The 10,903-nt window shown below is 44.9% G+C and overlaps 1 protein-coding gene across 3 annotated transcripts in view; it reads right to left on the bottom strand.

The window, feature by feature from the left end:
* Positions 1-248: 248 nt before the first annotated feature.
* LOC137571009 (potassium channel subfamily K member 2) overlaps positions 249-10,903 on the bottom strand; it is a 214,511-nt gene continuing 203,856 nt past the window's right edge. For all 3 annotated transcript variants that reach the window (XM_068279704.1, XM_068279702.1, XM_068279703.1), the window contains one exon: positions 249-1,000. In XM_068279704.1, coding sequence (XP_068135805.1) covers positions 680-1,000 — 321 coding nt within the window. In that variant the 3' untranslated portion in view covers positions 249-679. The remainder of the gene's footprint in view (positions 1,001-10,903) is intronic.

The raw sequence follows: 10,903 nt of genomic DNA, 5'->3' as shown, positions 1-10,903 counted from the left end.
CATATCTTAATAGATACATTTGACTAAATAGAATGTATCTATCTGAACTTCTGCATATCTCTCCACGACTTTAAACCTCTGTGTTTAACCCTTCCAATGCTGGTCTAGTAAAAAAAAAAAAAATGCTAGTTGCATATAATATGCTGTAAATAATGTTTTAGAACAATGTTGAAATGCAGGGTTATATTCCGCTTTAAATAAAAAAAAAAATAAAAAAAAAAAGAAAGAAAGAAAAAGAACAGCTATGTAGGTTGTGTTTCTATACGTTATAAGGCACTGATATGAAGTTTCTTAGGTTAAAGGCTGTACAGTATCTTGAAGCAGTTAAAACTGGCTCTGTGTTTTTTTTCCAGTTACAAAAATGAAGTCCTTGGAACAATCCATTCCTTTCGCCAGGCCGATCCCGATTCCTGAACTTTAAAAGGATTACCAATATTATTAAGATTATATTTCTGTAAAGTTGCAACAAGTTTTATGGCACGTTAGAAAAAAAACCAAAATGAAAACAGTCTGGGCATAGAAAGGCAATAGATGTTGTCATTATTAACTATGCGTTTGATAAACATTTGATCGTCTTTCTACTTCGTTTCCCGAGCTCATGCAGGCAGAAATGCTGGTCGTCTTAGACTATGGCGTATGTAGCAGTTGGGCGACGGGTGCGAGCGCGTTTGCACGCGCGCTACTTGAAGTTCTCGATGACGGCGATCTCCTCGTTGGCACAGTGCGGAGTCAGGCCGTTCATGTAGATACTGTCACATTTGTGCAGAGCCGTCAGGGTCTCTTTTTCGCTACACAGATGATTGACGGACAAGGTTCTCTTGCACGGGGTCATCATCTCCTGGTTGGGGTTCATGCCCAACTCAGCTGATAGTTTCCGTTTAATAGAGGTAGCCCTCTGGAACTTGTCGTAGATCTCCACGCTTAAGCGCCTTCTAGTCTCTTTGAACTCGGCTGTGACATTGGCTGTCCATTCGGCGGCATGCGCTCTGAATTCTCCGACCTGCAAAGAGAGGACAGGTAAGACTCTCACTCCACAAACACATGATTATTATTGATTTATAAAGTGCAAACATATTCCGTAGCGCTGTACAGAATAAGAAATAAACATGGGAACATAACAGGGACAATGGCATACACAAAATATCGACATTTGGTACAGCACAGAGGCGTAGTGGTTTGCACTCTCCCCTTGCAACGCTGGGTCACCAGTTCAAATCCCAGACAGGGCACTATCTGCACAGAGTTTGTATGTTATCGCCGTGGCTGCGTGGGTTTCCTTCGGACACTCCAGTTTCCTCCCACATCCCCAAAAAATACAGGTAAGTTAATTGGCTTCCCCCCCAAAAAAATTGGGCCTAGAGTAAGATATATACACTACTCGATACATACATAGACATAAGACTAAGGTAGAGATTAGATTGTGAGCCTCTCTGAGGGACAGTTAAGTGAAAAGACAAACTCTGCAAAGCGGAAGATTTCTGCGCTATATAAATACAAATATAAAGATTATTATGGTGTTGTGTAGCTTTCAGAGCAGAGAGGAAGTTCCGATTGCCATTCATGGTGCTGGACAGGACCCAGGATGTTCTGGGATTTGTGCGTTTTGGACTTTGGCCGACTGACTTTGGGCATTTTGCAAACTGGCCGTCCAATGTCAGAAATTTTCAGCATTTTGGACTTTGGCTGACGTCAAATCGGTCAGTTCTAGAAATAGACGGCCAATTCCCACTGTGGCCGATTTCTGGTTTTGGCCATAACATATACAACAAACAATTGCAATTGAATATGGCCATCTACTTAAATGATGCTGGTGGTGGCTGTTGCAAAGGTATAGGAGTGTATATATACATCACCCAGGTCATGGCAGACCAGGAGATCCCAAGGAGGGTGTAAGCGTCTCAGTAGACAGGGTGGCTTTGACCAGAAGATCGGTATCGGTGTCACAGCGTGGGTGGGCACAGGGCATCTGCTGGAGGCTGGTAGGAGCCCCAGGTAAAATAATCTGGATCTTTTTCATTGGCTTTAGGTGTACTTTAATAACCTTCTTCACTAAGGCCCGGTTCACATTGCGTTTTAGAGCCAAAAGGATCCGGTGAGCGGATCCAGTCTCCGCTTCACCGGATCCGGATGGCTCTGTCCGCGGCCCGGTTCACATAGTGAAAACGGATTTGATCAATGATTGATCCGTTTTCACTTAGCAAATACATACCTAATCTTCCGTAGCAGCCGGCGGTAGAGGCTTCCTCTTCTTCCGCTGTGATTACACTGCGCATCATGTGACTAGTCGCATGACGCGTCATGTAGTCACAAGAAGAAGACGGAAGCCTCTACCGCCGGCTGCTACGGAAGATTAGGTATGTATTTGCTAAGTGAAAACGGATCAATCATTGATCAAATCCGTTTTCACTATGTGAAAGATTAGGAAGATTAGGTATGTATAAACCCTCCCTCACCCACCCGCCTGGCTGCTGCACCCTCCCTCACCCTCCCGTCGCTAGATTCGCGTTGGGACATGCCCCCATCCCCCGTGGAACGGTCCGTTTCTTCACTAGTGTGAAGAAACGTTCCGTTTCCCATTGCACCAATGCTGCAGCATTTTTTGTCCGGATCCGTTCCGTTGGGCAGAACAGTCCGGAAAATTAGGGCCTGCAGCAATTTGTAGATCCGGTGACCGGATTGTATCCGTACCAGCGGACGCATGTGAATGGATCCATAGGTTAACATTGGATCCTTTCACATCCGTTCCGTTTGTACAGTATACGTTCCGGTCCGGAAAAAACGCCAATGTGAACCAGGCCTAAACCTGCTGTCTTCCATCCCTACTTTAAAGTATACTTGTAACGTTTAAAAATTAAAAAAACAGATACTTTTGGATCCATGAGGCTACCCCCCCCCCCCCTCCTTCTTTATCAGGCACTTCGTAGCACCCAAAAACGTACATCAACAATAACAGCAGACGTAGCCTGCCTGCACAGACGCACTAGCTTGTTTCCCTTGTGCTGAGGCAGAAGTAGCCAATCCGAAATCATTTTAGCGAAGAGGCTAAAATGGATAGACAGTATATGCGACGCTGTGAACATGCCTATGCAACAGAGTCGGAGTAAACTAAAAGGAGGAGTCTATATTGCAACATGTTTTTTGTTTGATTTGTACAGCAGGCTCCTCTTTGGGTGGCATCGTAGCGGAATTCCCAGCCAGTGTAAAACTCATGGGCGATTTTGGGTAATTTTACGCCTATCTATTTATCTTGGCAGTACATAGCGATGAGCACAAATTTCACATAATTGTAATTTCCCATTATAATTCGAAATTGCAATGAAAAATTTGGGGGATAATCATAATTAGTTTTGTTTACAAATGTAATCAGGAATCGTAATTTCACAATTTCACATGATTTTCGTGTCATTTTGTGCCGACTTTAGAGGTTAATAGCAAAGCCCACATAGATGCTATCAACAACAAAATTGCTACCAATATTAAAGAGACACTGAAGCGAAAAAAAATGATGATATAATGATTTGTATGTGTAGTACAGCTAAGAAATAAAACATTAGGAGCAGAGACACAAGTCTAATTGTTTCCAGTACAGGAAGAGTTAAAGAGACTCTGTAACGTCAAAAAGATCCCCTGGGGGGTACTCACCTCGGGTGGGGGAAGCCTCCAGATCCTAATGAGGCTTCCCACGCCGTCCTCTGTCCCACGGGGGTCTCGCTGCAGCCCTCCGAACAGCCGGCGACAGACCCGACTGTCAGTTCAATATTTACCTTTGCTGGCTCCAGCGGGGGCGCTGTTGCGGCTTTCGGCTCCGAACTACACGGAAATACCCGATCTCAGTTGGGTCCGCTCTACTGCGCAGGCGCCGGAAACTTGTGCCTGCGCAGTAGAGCAGACCCGACGGCGATCGGGTATTTCCGTGTAGTTCGGAGCCGACAGCCGTCAGAGCGCCTGTGCAGGAGCCGGGAAGGTAAATATTGACGTCATTATTCTCGGAGGACTGCAGCGAGACCCCTGAGGGATGGAGGACGGCGTGGGAAGCCTCATTAGGATCCGGAGGCTTCCCCCACCCGAGGTGAGTACCCCTCAGGGGATTTTTTGATGTTACAGATCCTCTTTAAGGGCCCTTTTCCACCAGCGCAATCCGAATCGTAAAGTCGCAAACCGCTAGCGATTTTACAATCGCTACGGTTTGCTTTTTAACATAGGAATCGCGGTAGGTCATTTCCACTACCGCGATTCGTTTTTGACGCGAACGCGCGGCGGAACGATATTTGCCGCGATTTTGCTATGCAGTGGATAGCATAGCAAAATCGCGGCCGCAAACGTCGGGAAATCGGCGGAATTGCGATTCAGCAATCGCTAGCGTTCAGCGTGAACGCTAGCGACTGCTAGTGGAAAAGGGCCCTAAGAAACTCCACTTGTTATCTCTATGCAAAAAAGCCATTAAGCTCTGACCACTTTCAAAGTGGCAGAGAGGGCTGTCTTCTGAAGTTTATTATCTTAACTGTCAGTGAAGAATTTTCTTTTTCTCTGCCAGAGGAGAGGTCAATAGTTCACTGGCCTGCTCTGTAAAATCATTTTGAATGCTGAGTAGTGTGTAAACTGCAAATATTAGAGAATGATGCAATGTTATAAAACACACTATATAACTGAAAATAAAAATATGAGAATATTTTCTTTGCTACTAATCTTCTAGTAATTATCCGTACTACACAACCAATTCATTATATCATGTTTTTTTGTTTTTTTTTATCGCTTCAGTGTCTCTTTAAGGAAAATAGTGGGAACAAAAAAACCCTGTAGTTTTTGAGAAAATCGATTTCAAAAATTGCAAAGGAAAAATTAATTTTAAACTGTCATTTAGCCACATTGAGTTTAAAAACTATTTTTGCTTTGCAATTTTAAAATTGTAAAGTTTTTTTTTTGAAAAAATATTTTTTTTTGAATTTGTTCCCACTATTCCCCTTTAAAATACGTAGCAACTTTGGTGACGATAGCATGTATGGAGACTTTGCTATTTACCGCTAAAGTCGGCAGGAAATGATGTGATAATTATAAAAAATGACCCACAAACCACAATTACGAATGGGCTATACAAAATCAATTGAATATACAAATTGTAATTACGTATGGCTATAATTGCGAAAATGTACACAAAATTTCAGATAATCTTAATCAGGGCCGGTTCCAGACTTTTTGCTGCCTGAGGCAAACTTGTGATGATGCCCCCCCTGATTTGGAATGATCCACAGCACCCGACAATTTACTCTGCGTCATTTAATGTTCTCACATGACATGCTGCAGCTCAACACAATAGCACACTGGCTGGCTGTGAGTCTGTGACAAACAAACTGCTCACCCTCAGCCACTCCATTCCTCCTCAGTCAGGACAGCAGTGCCACCTCCTCCCTTCTGCTGTGCAAGTCAAATGAAACACTGCTGCTCTACATTCTCCCCCCTCCTCACCAGGGATGGATCTAGGGGGGGGGGGGGGGGGCAGACGGGTCTCTTGCCCCAGACGCAGTTTGTTGAATTGTTAAAAAGGCGGCAAAATTTGGATGGGGAATGGCAGTTTAGGCGCCAAAACCTGATCTTTAGGCACCAAAACCTGACCTTTAGGCGCCAAAACTGGATGGGGAATGGCAGTTTAGGCGCCAAAACCTGACCTTGCCCTAGGCGCAAACTGGTCTAGATCCGTCCCTGCTCCTCACTCACTGTCAGACCCCTCACACAGCACAACAAGCTGCTTTACCCCAATGATGACCTCTTCACCTCGCTCTCCTCTCGCTTCTCCTAATACTCTGACTGCATGCTGTTAGTGTAAGCACAGTACAAACATGCTGCCCCTGTAATCTCTGCCACCTGATGCAAATGTTTCACCTTGCTTCATGAGTCCTGATCTTAACCACTTCACAACTGAGGGATTTTACCCCTTGAGCACCAGAGCAATTTTCACCTTTCAGCGCTCCTTCCATTCATTTGTCTATAACTTTATCATTACTTATCACACTGAAATGAACTAGATCTTGTTTTTTTTCGCCACCAATTAGGCTTTCTTTAGGTGGGACATTATGCCAAGAATTATTTTATTCTAAATATGTTTTAATGGGAAAATAGGAAAAAATGTGGGAAAAAATTAATTACTTTTCAGTTTTCGGCCATTATAGTTTTTAAATAATGCATGACAAAACCCATGAAATTTATTTGCCCATTTGTCCCGGTTATAAAATCAATTAAATTATGTCCCTATCACAATGTTTGGCGCCAATATTTTATTTGAAAATAAAGGTGCATTTTTTTCAGTTTTGCGTCCATCACTAATTACAATCCTGTAGTTTATAAAGTAACAGTGTTATACCCTCTTGACATAAATATTTAAAAAGTTCAGTCCCTAAGGTAACTATTTATGCATTTTATTTAAATGTAATTTTTTTTTTTATTACAAAAAAAATACATTGGGGATTGTGGAAGGTAATGAGTTAATTTTTACCTTAAAACGAATGTATTTGTATATGAAAAATGCTTTAGGGTGTAGTTTTACTATTTGGCCACAAGATGGCCACAGTAACTTCTTGTTTATGAAACCTGTAAGCGTCCGGAAGTACGCTTACAGGAAGCACAATGAGGCTGGGAAAATCACAATGATCGCGCTGCTTCTCATAGAAGCAGCCGATCATTGCGGGGGCTTAGATCAACGAACGGGAACGTTTTTTCCCGTTCATTGATCTCCGGGTGAGCGGGCAGCGGCATGCATGAGCGCTGGGGGCACGTGCACGAGCGAGCAGGAGCTCGGATATCGGCGGGAGCAGTGGGAGGTGCGGATATCTCTGTCCCTGGTGTTTACAGGGTGGAAAAAGGGACGGAGATATCCGCACCGCTGGGGGTAAAGTGGTTGAAAGCTGATTAGAATCTTTACTAGCAGTATGTGCTTTACTATTATACCATAGCGAGACCTGCTTCCATGCTCTTAATCCTTATGAACTAGACTTTTTCTTTTTTACAAAACGCTTGAAATCAGTAAATGTGTAATTTTCGGTATCATGCCTGGAGAAGGAACCTATAAAGTTTGGAAAGCTAGCAAGAAAACTATGCATGGTAAGGACATTGCCTGAATACATTTGTGCTGTTCTGAAAAACAGAATGTGTTTGTAGCTTCTAGAAAACGTTTCACTTCTATTACAAGAAACTTTTTCAGTTCAAATGAGGTGAAGGAAACATTCAGATACTTTTTATGAACAGATAATTCGCTTATACCGAGGCAACAAAAGAGTCTAATCAAATGACACTCAAACTGATGTTAAGTGTTTAGATTGCCTAGGCGGAATGTCTGTGCTGTGTTTTGAATGCCTAAGTAAAGATTTATTATGTATTTATACAGTGGTGACATTTGCAGAAAGCTTTGAACTGTTTGTCACTAACTGACCCTTAATGCTAGGTACACACGATACAATTTTCTGGCAGACTTACCTGCCAGATTGATTTTTTTCCAACATATCTGATCTGAATTTATCATCAATTCGAAAATCGATCGGAAAATCGTTCGGAATTGAGATCGGACATGTTGAAAAAAATTATCTGGCAGGTAGATCTGACAGAAAATTGTATCGTGTGTACCGAGCATTGGTCGCGACAATTAGAGATGTCGCGAACCTCCGATTTTCGGTTCGCGAACCGGGTTCGCGAACTTCCGCAGAAGGTTCGGTTCGCGGAAAAATTCGCGAACCGCAATAGACTTCAATGGGGAGGCGAACTTTGAAAAATAGAAAAAATTATGCTGGCCACAAAAGTGATGGAAAAGATGTTTCAAGGGGTCTAACACCTGGAGGGGGGCATGGCGGAGTGGGATACACGCCAAAAGTCCCGGTGAAAAATCTGGATGTGACGCAAAGCAGCGTTTTAAGGGCAGAAATCACATTGAATGCTAAATTGCAGGCCTAACGTGCTTTCAAACATCTTGCATGTGTATACATCAAACAGGGAGTGTAATTAGAGTACTGCTTCACACTGACACACCAAACTCACTGTGTAACGCACCGCAAACAGCTGTTTGTGTAGTGACGGCCATGCTGGACTACTGCGCAACATGGCATGATTGCTCTTCCTCACTCAGTGATGTCAGGTAATGTGTGACTTCCTTCTCAACTTTCCATGGCATTGTTAAAAAGCTTACGTTTTGTTTTTAATTTACATTTTCTACTTGCTGTGTACTTGTTCAGTACCGCTACAATGAGAATCCTGTGGAGGCGGGCAAGTCTGCCATTGTGACCCCGGGTAATGGCCGGGGAATGAGAGGTTTGAATCCGGTGTGGAGCCTGAGCAACGGCTACCACTACACATCCAAGGAGGGCAGCGGGCAGGCATGCACGCCCGCCCGCCCGCCCCGAGGTAGTGACCAAAAATAACAATACAGGAGGAGGACTTTCGAGGCCCTGCTGTGTATTTGAAATGAATGTACTTTAAATCCTTTAACGAGAACCAGTTATGGCGGGCAAAGATGACACCACATTGCTTTCACGAGAATCATATGGAGGCGGGCAAGTCTGTCATTTGTGACCCCGGGTAATGGCCGGGGAATGAGGGATGGAATCCGGTGTGGAGCCTGAGAAACGGCTACCACTACACATCCAAGGAGGGCAGCAGGTAGGCATGCACGCCCGCCCCGAGGTAGTGACCAAAAATAACAATACAGGAGGCGGACTTTCGAGGCCCTGCTGTGTATTTGAAATGAATGTACTTTAAATCCTTTAACGAGAACCAGTTATGGCGGGCAAAGATGACACCACATTGCTTTCACGAGAATCATATGGAGGCGGGCAAGTCTGTCATTTGTGACCCCGGGTAATGGCCGGGGAATGAGGGATGGAATCCGGTGTGGAGCCTGAGAAACGGCTACCACTACACATCCAAGGAGGGCAGCAGGTAGGCATGCACGCCCGCCCCGAGGTAGTGACCAAAAATAACAATACAGGAGGCAGACTTTCGAGGCCCTGCTGTGTATTTGAAATGAATTAACTTTAAATCCTTTAACGGGAATCCGTTATGGAGGGCAAGTCTGCCATTGTCACCGCAGGGAATGAAGGTTGGATTGCGGCCCGAAGTGGGAGCCTGCTGAGACCCATGCTGTAGCTGCCCTGACCGTGCTTTGCAGACCAGGCATCTGTGGTCAGATGGACCCTTGAGCCAGCGGAAGACAAACCAAGTCGAAAGCATTTGCCAAGAATGTTTTACGGAGGGCAAGTTTTTTTGCCCTTTTTTTAAATTTTTTGAAAATGATAGATGGTTGTATTTTTAAATTGTTTGAAAGTTTAGATGGTTGTATTTTTAAATTGTTTGAAAGTTTAGATGGTTGTATTTTTAAATTGTTTGAAAGTTTAGATGGTTGTATTTTTAAATTGTTTAAAAGTGTATCCATTCTTCCTCCCCCCAGCCACGAACAATACCATGGGAACGTGGAGCAGCAGAAGCCCCCTGTGACGGCTGCCACGGTTGTTCTCCGGTGCTTGTCTTTTGAGGGGTGCTTCTTTTCCTCAGGTGTTCTTGCCATAGCTGTTTGTGCCTTCTCTCCAGGTGCCTTCGTAAAGCACTTGTCCCTACGTGACAGTTGGCCTTTCCACGGCTCAATTTTTGCTGGCAGAGACAACAGATGGCTTTGCTCCGATCTGAGACACACACGTGAAAAAATTTCCAAACCGCTGAGCCCCCCTGGGGTGATGGCGCTACGGTGGCATCAGCAGCAGCTGACGTTGAAGGGCATGTGTGCTCCCTGGCCATAGCTGGTGATACATGGCACCGGACACTGCCCCCAGCTGTTTCTGAGGACGAGCTCCCTCTGCTTCTATCATGGAGTCGTCTCCTCCTACTCCTCTCTGACTCCTCCTCTGAACTGTCCCCCTGGTCATCTCCTCTACCGGGAACATATGTGGTATCCGTATAATCGTCATCATAATCCTCCTGGCCAGCTGCGCTTTCCTCAGACACCTCCTCAAGTGCACCAACTTCAGGTGGTCCACCATCATCCCCATCCACACACGTTACGTCCATACTATCGCCACCTAACTCAGACGTATGAGGTGGTGTACCTGTGCCTTCTTGTTGTTGTTGCAGTAGTGGCTGGGAATCAGTGATTTCACCACCACCACCAAATAACTCCTGCGAAGTGTCAAATGCAGCGGATGTGGTGCTTGTTGTAGCGCTGGTGGCTGCGGGAGATGAGGTGTTCTGTGTTAAATACTCAATCACCTCCTCACGATTTTGGGAAGTGATGGCACGTGCCTTCTTCTGAGCACTGTATTTTGGGGCAGGTCCGCATGAAATCACAGCAACACCACCTCGCACAGCCACAGACCTGCCGGTGCCTGGTGGCCTTCCTCTGGGTCTGCCTCTACCTCTTCCTCTACCTGGTTTGTCCATTTTGTCCATCTCGGGGGTATGCTAGCTATATGCAGTGAGGTGGGTTCTCACTCAACACAACAGGTAGTTAGATGCAGTGAGGTGGCCAGGTGGGTTCACACTCAACACAACAGGTAGTTAGATGCAGTGAGCTGGGTTCACTCAACAGTAAAGGTACTTAAGATGCAGTGAGGTGGGTTCTCACTCAACACAACAGGTAGTTAGATGCAGTGAGGTGGCCAGGTGGGTTCACACTCAACACAACAGGTAATTAGATGCAGTGAGCTGGGTTCACTCAACACAAGGCTAGGTATATGCAGTGATGAGGTGGGTTAAGTAAACACAACAGGTACTGGGTAGTTAGATGCAGTGAGCTGGGTTCACTCAACAGTAAAGGTACTTAAGATGCAGTGAGGTGGGTTCTCACTCAACACAACAGGTAGTTAGATGCAGTGAGGTGGGTTCACACTCAACACAACAGGTAGTTAGATGCAGTGAGCTGGGTTCACTCAACAGT

This window comes from Hyperolius riggenbachi, chromosome 4 (assembly GCF_040937935.1).
Source record: "Hyperolius riggenbachi isolate aHypRig1 chromosome 4, aHypRig1.pri, whole genome shotgun sequence".
Classification (NCBI taxonomy): domain Eukaryota; kingdom Metazoa; phylum Chordata; class Amphibia; order Anura; family Hyperoliidae; genus Hyperolius; species Hyperolius riggenbachi.
This window is presented reverse-complemented; position numbering and strand designations above follow the sequence as displayed.